The 12,991-nt window shown below is 43.6% G+C and overlaps 1 protein-coding gene across 1 annotated transcript in view; it reads left to right on the top strand.

Annotated features, from left to right (window-relative positions):
• Positions 1-794: 794 nt before the first annotated feature.
• The window catches only part of LOC139163969 (chitinase-3-like protein 2), a 29,992-nt gene continuing 17,795 nt past the window's right edge, over positions 795-12,991 (top strand). The window contains exons 1-4 of the mRNA XM_070745400.1: positions 795-975; positions 1,549-1,578; positions 8,446-8,647; positions 11,208-11,264. Coding sequence (XP_070601501.1) covers positions 951-975; positions 1,549-1,578; positions 8,446-8,647; positions 11,208-11,264 — 314 coding nt within the window. The 5' untranslated portion in view covers positions 795-950. The remainder of the gene's footprint in view (positions 976-1,548; positions 1,579-8,445; positions 8,648-11,207; positions 11,265-12,991) is intronic.

Below are 12,991 nucleotides of genomic sequence, written 5' to 3'. Positions count from 1 at the left end.
TTTGTTTGGAGACGAGTGCTCTTTGCTATACCAAAAGAGGGCTTGGTTTAAGTGAATTTTCATTATAAAGAACATTGTTTTGAATTTTCAAACGTGTGTGTCTGAAATTTGTACCTGTGAATTTTTGGGAGGAGTCTACCAGAGAGCCCGACAGAACAAGTGCTTTGGGGTGAAGCTCCATTTTTGCATGCCCCCCCTTCCAGGCAGTAACTCACCCCTGTATACACTCCAGTTGCCAAGTGTCTGGATTTTAATCATGCGATCATGACGGTGCTGCAAAAATCATAGGCATGAAAAATGAGCATAAGTCACATTTTCAGTGCCGTTGCTTCTTCGAACAGTCACTAAACAAATGGTTGCAAGTCAACGTCTACCCGATGTGAGAGACTGTTCATCTGAACTTGTCTGAAAGTGAAGGTCATCCAGAGAAGTCTTATTAAATGTGCCTTCACTTTTTAAGAAGGACTTGTTGTTCACAGAGAAAAGCAGCTTATTTGCATTCTGTGGAATGCTCTCCAAAGGGTGGAATGCACTCCCCATTATGGAGCAAGCCTTTTCACTTGAGCTTAATTGTATCTGCTATTTTTATGAGTTTTATTTACGGGATGAAAAATATCTTCCAAAAAAAAATCATTAAATAAAAAGGGATCACAGATGAGATTTTCATGGATTTAGAGCTGGAAGAGATTGTGAAGCCTTAAAACTTGTTCTGCTGTGTTTTTCCATTTAGACAGACATAAAGAAAAATAAAGGAATCCTGATTCCATCGCAGTCATTGCAACATAACAGCAATTGCACAACAATCATTCCAGGAACAGAGAAACAATTCCTCGTCAAAGACATTACAAGCCTGTTAAGTGGCTATAAATAAGAGGAGGGCCACAATATAGGTATCGTTTTGTAAGGAAGCAACATTTCTGCCGTGGTTCAGTTGCACACCAGGAACCAGGATGGCTCAACTGTCAATATGGATTGGTAAGTCTCAGATCTTGTCCTTTAATTTATTTTATTTATTTATTTATTTATTCTTTGTCCAATATACAATACATATGAGAGAGAATATACATTAGGAATATATATATAAAGATAGGAAGAAAAAGAAGGGAAGTGGATAGGAAGTGAATATATATAGAGGAGAGAATATATAAGATAAAAGAGGTAAGAAAAGAGAATTGGACAGGGGACGATAGGCATGTTAAGTTATGTATGCAGAATTTCGGTGATTTGTACTGGCGGCTCAGATGACACCACAATTTTGTGCCCGTGATGTGAACAAGACATGGGTTAGATGAAATAACCTTTTGAACATTGATGATGATACACTTCAAAGTTGCTGAAAGAAAATTTGTTGTCTGAGTGGGGAAATCCCATGAGGCTCTCCAGTTTAGGAAGCCTGATATAGGTTATTATCTAATTAATTTCAAAGACTTGTATTAATTGAAGAACTTCCCTTTGACCACAGAAGGATGTGAATTAAGTATTATGATCGTTGTTTTAGCTTTGCTAGAATTTAATTTTCTTCTCTTTGTTTTCTCTGTTCTGCATTAGGCATTGCTGTGCTGATATTTCTTCAGAATGGTAGGTCGCCATTTCCTGTGTGGGTGGGGGCAAGAGGATTCATTTTAAGTAATTCTAAATTTAAAAGTCTTCTGTTAAGTTTTATTGGGTTGAGGAACTATAACTTTCCCCATTCAAATACAGTATAATGAAGAAAGAAAAAGCAAAACTGGAATCTCTTAATGAATGTTTGGCTGCTAAACAGCACAGCTGAACAAATAATTTGAGAACCACTTTAAGAGGGTTTTTGCCTGAACAATGTTTTATATGAGATACAGTGATATCTTGTCTTACAAACTTAATTGGTTCCCGGATGAGGTTCTTAAGGTGAAAAGTTTGTAAGACGAAACAATGCTTCCCATAGGAATCAATAGAAAAGCGATTAATGCGTGCAAGCCCAAAATTCACCCCTTTTGTCAGCTGAAGCGCCTGTTTTTGTGCTGCTAGGTTCCCCTGAGGTTCCCCTCCATAGGAAACCCCACCTCCGGACTTCTGTGTTTTTGCAATGCTGCAGGGGAATCCCAGCATCACAAAAACGAGCACTTCGCTGGCAACAGAAGTCTGGAGGTGGGGTTTTCCAGCGAAGGGAACATCAGTGAAATCGCAGTATCACAAAAACACCAAAGTCCTCAAAACCCCACCTCCGGACCTCTGTGTTTTTGCGATGCTGCGATTTCACTGAGGCTCCCCTCGCTGGGAAACCCTATTTCCGGACTTCCGTTGCCAGCGAATCACCCGTTTTTGCGATGCTGGGATTTCCCTGCAGCATCACAAAACCCCAGAAGTCCAGAGGTGGGGTTTCCCATGGAGGGGAGCCTCAGGGGAATCCCAGCAGCACAAAAATGGGTGCTTCGCTGGCAACGGAAGTCCAGAGGTGGGGCATCCCAGCAGCAGTGTTGGGTTTGTAAGGTGAAAATAGTTTGTAAGAAGAGGCAAAAAAATCTTAAACCCCGGGTTTGTATCTCGAAAAGTTTGTATGACGAGGCATTTGTAAGACGAGGTATCACTGTACTTGCGGTGGACGCGGAGTAAGCACACAGAAAATGGGATATATGGGTCACATTTATTAGTTTGATATTAGGACCTGCAGAGGTAAAACAAAAGAGGGCAAAAATGCCAATCTAAACATTGCTGCGCAACTTTGGGCGAAAAACCCTGCGGAGCAAGGGAGGGTCCCCTTGAACTTAAACTTGGGCTTGAACTTGAATTTAACCCTCCCTTGCTCCCTGCCACACCCATGCATGTGGGGAGGCTCACCCACCCTGGTTGTCATATCTGGGCATCCGATGGGTGAGCCTCAGGGGTATCTCTCCTCCATGACCGGACCAGCCGAGCCTTGTAACCATAGCGGAGAGCGGCCCGTCACCTTCCAAAAAGTGCCCAAAGGAGATCACACAGTTGCTGAAATACCAATTTTTCACCCGTTACCGCCTCCCCGTGACCAAAGGGATAGAGAAATAAATGCCAAATTGTGGGCCGAATAGACCAAATCATATAGACTAGAAGTTCTGGACACCCCCTAACCGACACCTCACCCATACCAGTGTAGAGTAGGTGAAAAAACGGACGAAACTAAAAGTGTTATGGCTGCCAAAAATTCCTACTCGGCCCCCGTAAGCAACCTCTAGACACACTGCATAATGGGGAGGGTGGGCGGGTACCTGTGAGCCAGGCTGGCGGCATCAAAAGAGAAGAGGTGAGTGGCGCCTCGCCCCTTTATATGGGAGATGCCGCTCGCCTCCCGGAAATCATCATTTATTTATTTATTGATTGATTGATTGATTGATTGATTGATTGGATTTGTATGCCGCCCCTCTCCGCAGTAATAAAAACAGCATATAAAAATCCAATATTAAAACATTTAAAACCCTTATTATAAAACCAGACAGACATACAGACATACCATGCATAAAATTGTAAAGGCCTAGGGGGAAAGAGTATCTCAGTTCCCCCATGCCTGGCGGCAGAAGTGGGTTTTAAGAAACTTACGAAAGGCAAGGAGGGTGGGGGCAATTCTAATCTCTGGGGGGGATTGGTTCCAGAGGGCCGGGGCCGCCACAGAGAAGGCTCTTCCCCTGGGTCCCTCCAAGCGACATTGTTTAGTAGATGGGCCCCGGAGAAGACCCACTCTGTGGGACCTAACTGGTCGCTGGGATTCATGCAGCAGAAGGCAGTCTCGTAGATACCCTGGTCCGGTGCCATGAAGGGCTTTATAGGTGAAGACCAACACTTTGAATTGTGACTGGAAACTGATCGGCAACTGTGGAGTGTTGGTGTAACATGGGCATATTTGGGAAAGCCCATGATTGCTCTCGCAGCTGCATTCTGCACGACCTGAAGTTTCCGAACACTTTTCAAAGGTAGCCCCATGCCCCGCGACACGCAACACAGGGGGGTACGCACATCGCACGTGTGCGCCTCCCTCACATACCCCCTCACAGGGTGCCTGCCGCCGGGGTCTGTTGCACTCCTGGTGCCACCACAAATGCTGCCAGCCTGGAGGCAGCCAACAGTCAGTTCTTGAAAAGTGGGTGAAAATAGACCCCCTGATTCTAAAGAGAAAAATGAAGCAACACTTCACTTCATTCAGAGGTTGGTTCCTCCCGGTTTGGACCGGTTTGCCTGATGACATCATGGTGACATCACGGAACCAGTTCTGTTGGTGCTGCTCTGTAAATGCCGCCTTCTTTTTGGGGAGGGATTTTTTAAATTTTAATTTTCTTCTGCACATGTGCTAAAGCTGAGGTTCCGACATTGCGCATACGCCACCATCTTGTTTTCTGCTTTTAAAATTTTGGGGGAGAATTTTTTGAGAATTTTTACGCAATTTGTACAAAGCGTCTGCGTGGCCATGCAGCATGTCAGGGAGGTATTTTAGAACTCATCCCTGGCTTTTATTATTATTATTATTATTTATTAGATTTGTATGCCGCCCTTCTCCGTAGGCTCGGAGCAGCTCACAGCAATAATAAAAACAATGTACAATAACAAATCTAATATATTTTAAAAATATCTAAAAAACCCTTATTTAAAAACAAGACATACACACAAACATACCATGAATTATATAGGCCTGGGGAAGATGTCTCCATTCGCCCATGCCTGATGGCAGAGGTGAGTTTTAAGAAGTTTACAAAAGGCAAGGAGGGTGGGGGTAACCCTAATCCTTGGCCTAGAAAGTTTAGAACTAAGACGCCTTAAACAAGATCATATGCTGCAACGTTCTGCCTGTCGGCGACTACTTCAGCTTCAACCACAACAACACAAGAGCACACAACAGGTTTAAACTTAATATTAACCGCTCCAAACTTGACTGTAAAAAATATGACTTCAGTAACTGAGTTGTCGAAGCGTGGAACTCATTACCGGACTCCATAGTGTCATCTCCAAACCCCCAACACTTTACCCTTAGATTATCTACGGTTGACCTATCCAGATTCCTAAGAGGTCAGTAAGGGGCGAGTACAAGTGCACTAGAGTGCCTTCCGTCCCCTGTCCTATTGCTCTCCTATATCTCCTATACCTTTCTTCTATTCATATATCTCTTCTTCTATTCTTTCATTGATATGTTCTATTACTATATCTTCCTTTCTATTCTTTCTTAGATATATTTTACTATGAGTATCTCCTCTATAACCTTCATCATGTATTTTACTATGTGTATATAGATATATACCCACTAAAACCCTCATTGTGTATTGGACTAAATAGACAGACAGATAGATAGATAGATAGATAGATAGATAGATAGATAGATAGATAGATAGATAGATAGATAGATAGATAGATAGATAGATAGATAGATAGATAGATAGATAGATAGATAGATAGATAGATAGATAGATAGATAGATAGATAGATAGATAAATCTCCAGGGGGAGCTGGTTCCAGAGGGTCATTTCATATCAGTCCACTTGCAGATGACAGTGAACATAAGCTTAGCAGATACCTGCTGAAGAGCCAATGTTGTCTCTTCTGGGTCTGCCAAAGGAGGCAAATGGAACAATGTGAAATAACTCAGCAAAGCAAATTATGTCATTTCTGCTCCTGCAAAATTAAATAGCATCACTTTTGCTGCACATTGTGTCCCATTGAGACATATTGTACTGCCTGGCACAAGGGTGGGTTCCACTTACCTTTTCTACCACTTTGGACTCTTTAGCCTGCCCTACTATACACTATTCTATTATGCATTTTCTATTGTGCGAAAATGGGAGGGGTGGGATAGTATGAGGTTATTATGCAGCCATAACAAATTCCTTTCTAGAAAGCCAAGGTCATCCTTTGACTTGCGCTTCTGTACCTGCATGGAAGGAGATAGGTGGAATGCCAGCATGGCACTTGGAGATTGGAGAACATGATGGATTCGTGGGTGTGGGGACAAGGGCCTGAACTTTCAATTGGGTGGAGGGTGGGCTGCTTCCTGCTTAAGGAGGGTCTTGGGACTTGTCTTCTTTCCTGCCCTAAGGATCTGGCCATTGCCTTACCATGTCCCCCCCCCATGAGAGGAGAAGGAGGGGGAGGTGAGGAGGGTTGAAGGGGGCTTAATGCAGGAGTGAAGTGGCCCTGTACCTGCCTTCACACCACATTTGCGCGTAAGGCAGCCTTCACTTCCTGCTGCTTTGGGCTGCAGATTATGCCCTCCCTGCTCAGTTGAAGAGCTGTGGGCTGAATAGACCAAATCATAGTGTTGGTTATGACCTATAAAGCCCTTCATGGCATCAGACCAGAATATCTCTGGGACCGCCTTCTGCCGCACGAATTCCAGCAACCGGTTACGTCCCACAGAGTTGGCCTTCTCCGGGTCCCGTCGACTAAACAATGTCGTTTGGCGGGACCCAGGAGAAGAGTCTTCTCTGTGGCAGCCCCAACCCTCTGGAACCAGCTCCCCTTGGAGATCAGAACTGCCCCCACCCTCCTTGCCTTTCGTAAAATTTTGGGGGGTGGGATAGACATGGCAATGCGATGGCTGGATCCTTAGGGCAGGAGAAAAGCGGTGTCCAAAGAGAAGTCTTAAGCGAGAAGTCACCTGCCCTCCGTGGCTTCTCACTTCCAGAAGGAAGGTTCTCACTTCTCCCTGGTTTCCAGAAGGAGGGTCTTCCCCAGCATGTGCACCCTCCTGGCCCCACCACAGCCAACCAGGGAGTTATGAGAGGGGGAGGAGGGTCACCCAAAGGAAAGCCTACACCAGGGGTGGTGATCCTTCCTCAGCAGAGACAGGGGGAGAAAGAGAGGGAGGGGAAGAGAAATGGGAGAAAGAGATAGGTGGGGAAGAAGGGAGAGAGATAGAAATGGGGAGAGGGAGAGAGAGAGATGAAGAGAGAGAGAGAAGAGAGAGAGAGGGAGATTCCTGTTTTCCACAGAAAAGAAAACTGAGAATCACAAAACCTGGGTATGAATGGCTGGGGGTCATGTGACTCACCAGGAGTGAGTTTGCCATGCCCAGCCAGGTTTTGTGGCTCCAGGTGTTTTGTTTTCTCTGGGAAATGAGTCTAAATGGTTCTTTGAGTTTTTAAGGATGCTGACCCCTGGTCTAGGTGGTCCCCCAGATTGTGCATTGGGTCTGTCTGGGGTAGTGCCAATCCATCCAGAACTAAAGATGGGAGAACCTTGTCTTCAGAGGGGTGAATCCTTGCTTTAAAATGGCAACCAGAAATTATGACATTTCTGTTGCAAAATGGTATAGTCCTGTGATGTTGTGCTTGACAGCAATGGAAATTCCAAACCCAATTGCCATTGTTAAGTGAATAGTACCTGTATAGTGCCCACCTAACAATTCCAAATCATGCAAATGTGAATAGATAAATAGGTACCACTTCAGTGGAAAGGTAACAGAGTTTCTTTCACCTGGGTTTATGTTATGTTTATGTTAGCCATACGACCACAGACGCGTCTTTTGATAATGCTGGCTCCCTTGACTAAGAAATGAAGATGAGCATCCTGCAGTCAGGCAGTAGGGAAAGCAAGTAGGATGCTTGGCTGCATAGCTAGAGGTATAACAAGCAGGAAAAGGGAGATTATGATCCCGCTATATAGAGTGCTGGTGAGACCACGTTTGGAATACTGTGTTCAGTTCTGGAGACCTCACCTACAAAAAGATATTGACAAAATTGAACGGGTCCAAAGACGAGCTACAAGAATGGTGGAAGGTCTTGAGCATAAAACATATCAGGAAAGACTTAATGAACTCAATCTGTATAATCTGGAGGACAGAAGGAAAAGGGGGGACATGATCGAAACATTTAAATATGTTAAAGGGTTACATAAGGTCCAGGAGGGAAGTGTTTTTAATAGGAAAGTGAACACAAGAACAAGGGGGGCACAATCTGAAGTTAGTTGGGGGAAAGATCAAAAGCAACATGAGAAAATATTATTTTACTGAAAGAGTAGTAAATCCTTGGAACAAACTTCCAGCAGACGTGGTGGATAAATCCACAATAATTGAATTTAAACATGCCAGGGATAAACATATATCCATCCTAAGATAGAATACAGAAAATAGTATAAGGGCAGACTAGATGGACCATGAGTTCTTTTTCTGCCATCAGACTGCTATGTTTCTACGTTTCTATCCTCCCCTAGAGTTGGAAACAACCGGACAATAACCTTTACCTTTACCTATATGATTGTTCATTCCTGTTTACAATACACAACAAGCACAAGATTAATAGAAAACGTTTCACCAAACATTTGTGATGTGCTTCGAATTAGCTTAAGCCAGTGCATGCAAATGATAGTTCTAGCACATTCAATTCAGGGCAAAATTGCAAACTTGGAAGAAGCAGGATAATATAAGTTACCTGACAATGTCTGTATTCTGTACTAGACTGAATATCTCATGCCTTTTGTTTAACACAACTTATTTTGTTTTCTTTCTCTTTATAACAGTCTCCGCCTTTAATTTGGTTTGTTACTTCACCAGCTGGTCTCAGTACAGGGAAGCCCCAGGGCGCTTTACCACTGATGACATTGAACCAGATCTTTGTACCCACCTCATTTATGCTTTTGCTAATATATCAGGAAATCAAATCACCACTTACGAATGGAACGATGCTAATACCTATGATAACCTCGTGGGATTTAAAACTAGGTAGGTACAGATGGGAGATCATATAATAACCAATGCAACCCAAAATACCAATACAGTGATCCCTCGATTTTCGCGGGTTCAAACATCGCGAAACGGCTATACCACGGTTTTTCAAAAAATATTCATTAAAAAATACTCCACGGTTTTTTTTCTATATCACAGTTTTTCCCACCCAATGACGTCATACGTCATCACCACGAGTCATTTCTCTCTCTTTCCTGTCATTCTCTGCTTCAATAATTTTCTCATTTCTCTTTTTTTCTCCCCTTTTTTCTATCATTTCTCTCTCTCTCTCTACCTTCCACTCTCCCCCTCTTGCGCTCTCTCTCTCTTTCTCACTCTCTCTCTCCCTCTCTCCTTTCTATCTCGCTCTGTCTGTTGCTCTCTCTCTGTGAGAACGCCTGCCCCGCCTCTCCTGCAGCCCCCTCGCTGACAGCTGGGATGAAAGCGCTCTCAGCTAAGGGACTGCGAGAGGGGCGGGGCGGGCATTCTCAAAGCGCTCAGAGTGGCTAGCGGCCGAATGAGGAGGACGAGAAGCCGTAGCCGCCAGCACTGCTGCAGGAGGACCCATGCCTCAAGAAATCCAGTGAGAGGGGTGGATCGGGCGGGTGGGGGGTAGCGGCGAGGGGGCCGTAGGCGCTGGGGGACGGGGGCGGCCGACATTCAAAACAATCTTTGCCGGCCTCCGCACATTTGTCGCTCCCTGCCCCCAACTTCAAGCCTGGCTCCTTGCGCGGCCTTGGAAAAGGGTGCGCGGGGGTAGTTTTTGGCTGTCCATAGCCAAAAATTGTGTTTTTACTTCCGCATCTCTATTTCGTGGAAATTCGACTTTCACGGGCAGTCTGGGAACGCAACCCCTGCAAAAATCGAGGGATCACTGTATCCGCATCAGCTACTAACATCAAAGGGATACTCAATTCGTAGGATACTTGTTGACATGAGACTCCTCTTATACTTAAACTGTGAGACATGATACCTATGGTTTAATTTCACATCAACATTTCTAATAGAATAACTGCTGCAGGCAAGCTGTTGGTGTCAGGGCAAGAGTACTCGTGAAAGAAGACAATCCTTTACCTTGATCTTCATATATCTTCTCTTCACACTGATATTTATTATACCAGGAAGAAAAAGTTTTCTTTCTGATGCCATAACTGTTTGAAAAGAAACAGGTATTGTAAGAATTATGGTAAAGAAAAAAGTTTGACCTCCTCCATGAAATGTTTGTCCTCCTCTGTTTGACTCTGCAAGCAGTGTTTCTTTCTTTTTCTCCTCTTACATATCTTTCTATCGATTAAAAGCTGTCCTTACTATCACGCTTTTCAATCTACAAAGGCATAAAGTCTTGAGTTCCCCCAAGAAATCTACCCTTTAATTTAAAAATGGAAGATGGAATTTAAAAGTTTCATCCAGTATTCTATTCACTGTGTGATTTACTATTTTTCATAGATACATCTATGATATCCACAGCACAAACTATAAATATTATTGAAATATTGCAATAAATATTCAATATTTTTATATGCAATGATCCATTTTTATATTTTTATATTTTTAATGCAATGATCCATTTTACACATCTTGGCGGCGGCAGGGTGGTCGGCTGCGAGCCAGAACTCCAGAACAGAGGCACCGATGGCGGCGGCTGGACATGTTGCTGTATGCCGTACATGCTGGCATTGCGTGGCTGGCACTTGCCTGCTGGCTGGGCCGGGATGGAGGCTCCAGCCCCACGCCCATGTCCAGCACAATGCCAGCATGTGCGGCATCTAGCAACACGTCCAGCCGCCGCCATCAGTGCCTCCGTTCTGGAGCTCCACCTCACAGCTGACCACCCTGCCGCCGCCCCACGGCTACTGCCCAATGCCGCTGCTGTGGCGTGGTGTATGAGAAAGAGCGAGAGAAAGAAAGAGAGAGATAGCAAGAGAGAGAAAGAGATAGTAAGAGAGGGAGAGAGAGAAAGAGAGAGGCGAGAGAGGGGGAGAGAGAAAGAGAGAGAAAGCAAAAGAGAGAGAGAAAGAGAGAGATAGCAAGAAAGAGAGAGGGAGAGAGGGGGAGAGAAAGAGAGACAGCAAGAGAGAGAGAGAGAAAGCAAGAGAGAGAGAAATAGAGGGAAGGAGGGTGAGGGAAAGACATAGAGGGAGGGAAGGAAGGAGAGAGAAAGAGAGCAAAAAAGAGAGGAAGGAAAGGAGAAACAAAGAGGGATTGAGAGAGAGAGGGAAAGGAAGAGGAAGAAAGGAAGAGAGAAAAAGAGGGAGAGAGAGAGAAATAGAGCGAAAGGGAGGAAGAGAGAGATTTCTTTTGTCCAAACTTTTTTTAGCCCCTCCCCCCCCTCCCCTCAATGTTCCCCAGGATTTTGTAAATGTGAATAATGTGCCGCGGCTCAAAAAAGGTTGCGAAACACTGATCTTGCAGACAGTGGTCCAAAGAATCATTGGCACTATAGGCATTCCAATATTTTTTACTTTGAATTTAATAGTTAGAAAGAGAAAGTGGACCAGAAATGAAAATATGGACAATTATATTGGGTATAACTGAGTATTTACATTTACTTTTTCAGGAATCCCAAACTGAAGATTCTTCTGTCGATTGGTGGACAGAAATTAGGCTCCAGACCGTAAGTGTCAGTTTAGTTGTTTGTTTGACCTCCAAACCAGATGTAACTGAATTGTTAACTGAGTTATTTCAAATGAGATTTTCATGATAACTGAAGCACAAAGGAAAAGAAGTACCGGTTCAGACTTTGATCAGGGGCCTCAAAGGTAGGGGAGACAGATGGCATAGAAATTGAATGAATTAAATAAATAAATAAAACTGTCATTGGAAAAAATGCCAAACTATATTTGTATTTCACAGTATAGTTTGGTCATTATTTAGCTTCTCCTCCTAGTGTGCTCATCCCTTAAAATTACATAACTATTTTTTTTTCCTGCTAAATGCTGCATTTTAAAAATCATATCTGTCTTCCTCAACTCCCGTAATCTCCACTTGTTCACATATAGAGAAAACTTCCCAAAAGCATTGTCTAAATGTGCTGAAACTGCAACTGCAAACACACACACATGCACACACACATTCACAGCGTAATGAAAGTTTCTGACTGACATAAATAGAATTTTACTTATAGTGAATTGTTTGCAAAGGGTATATCTATGAAGATTCTCAGTCATCCAGATCAGGCTCATCTCAAAAGTACATTTTCAAAAGGCATTTGGGCTTTCTTTGTTTTTCCTTAAATATGTTTAATAATCATAATTTAATAATAATAATAATAATTTATTAGATTTGTATGCTGCCCCTCTCCATAGACTCAGAGCGGCCCACAGCAATCACAACAATATACAAATCCAATATTTAAAAAGAAACTAAACATTTAAAACACCCATCATTAAAAACCATACAACACAGTCATACCATACATAAACTATATGTGCTCAGGGGTATCTCAGTTACCCCATGCATGATGAGAAAGGTGGGTCTTGAGTAACTTGTGAAAGGCAAGGAGGGTGGGGCCGTTCTAATCTCCAGGGGGAGTTGATTCCAGAGGGCCGGGGCCACCAGAGAGAGGGCTCTTCCCCTGGGGCCCTCCAAACAACATTGTTTAGTCGATGGGACCCAGAGAAGGCCGCTGGGATTCGTGCAGCAGAAGGCGGTTCCGAAGGTATTCTGGTCCGATGCCATGTAGGACTTTGAATTGTGACCGGAAACTGATCGGCAGCCAGTGCAAACCGCGGAGTATTGATGAAACGTGGGCAACTCTAGGGAGCCCCAAGATAGCTCTCATGGCCTCATTCTGCACAATCTGAAGTTTCCAAACACTTTTCAAAGATAGCCCCATGTAGTCATAGTTCCCTCTAAGCTGAGCAGTGAGCAATCGCTCACTTAAAAATCATCATCAACTCAGAGTTTTCCAAACCTGCCCAGAAGCCGAGAGGGAAAGAGTGAGAGGGAAGGAGAGAGAGAGGAAGAGAGGAAGAGAGAGAAACAGATAGAAAAAAGAGAGGAAGGAAAAGAGAAAGAAAAAGAATGGGAGTAAGGAAGAGAAAAAGAAAATCAAAATCTAGTTTGAAACTAGCTCAACTATTTAAGTGGCATTTTGATATTGATAGAGTTGCCCTATTATGAGCTCACTGTTATAGACACACAGTACAGTATTTTATTTTGAAATTCTCTGAGGCAAAACAGTGTGGGGTTTTTTTTATTTGTTTGTTTGTTTGTTTGTTTGTTTGTTTATTTATTATTTCTGTGCCTCCCAGTCCCGAAGGGACTGCCGCTCAGACACTATACTTTTCCGCCCACCACCAAAAAAAATTAGAGGGAACACTGGTTGCAGTAGTCGAACCT

Source organism: Erythrolamprus reginae, chromosome 3, assembly GCF_031021105.1.
Source record: "Erythrolamprus reginae isolate rEryReg1 chromosome 3, rEryReg1.hap1, whole genome shotgun sequence".
Lineage (NCBI taxonomy): Eukaryota > Metazoa > Chordata > Lepidosauria > Squamata > Dipsadidae > Erythrolamprus > Erythrolamprus reginae.
The sequence above is the reverse complement of the archived record's forward strand: the minus strand, read 5'-3'. Positions and strand labels throughout refer to the sequence as shown.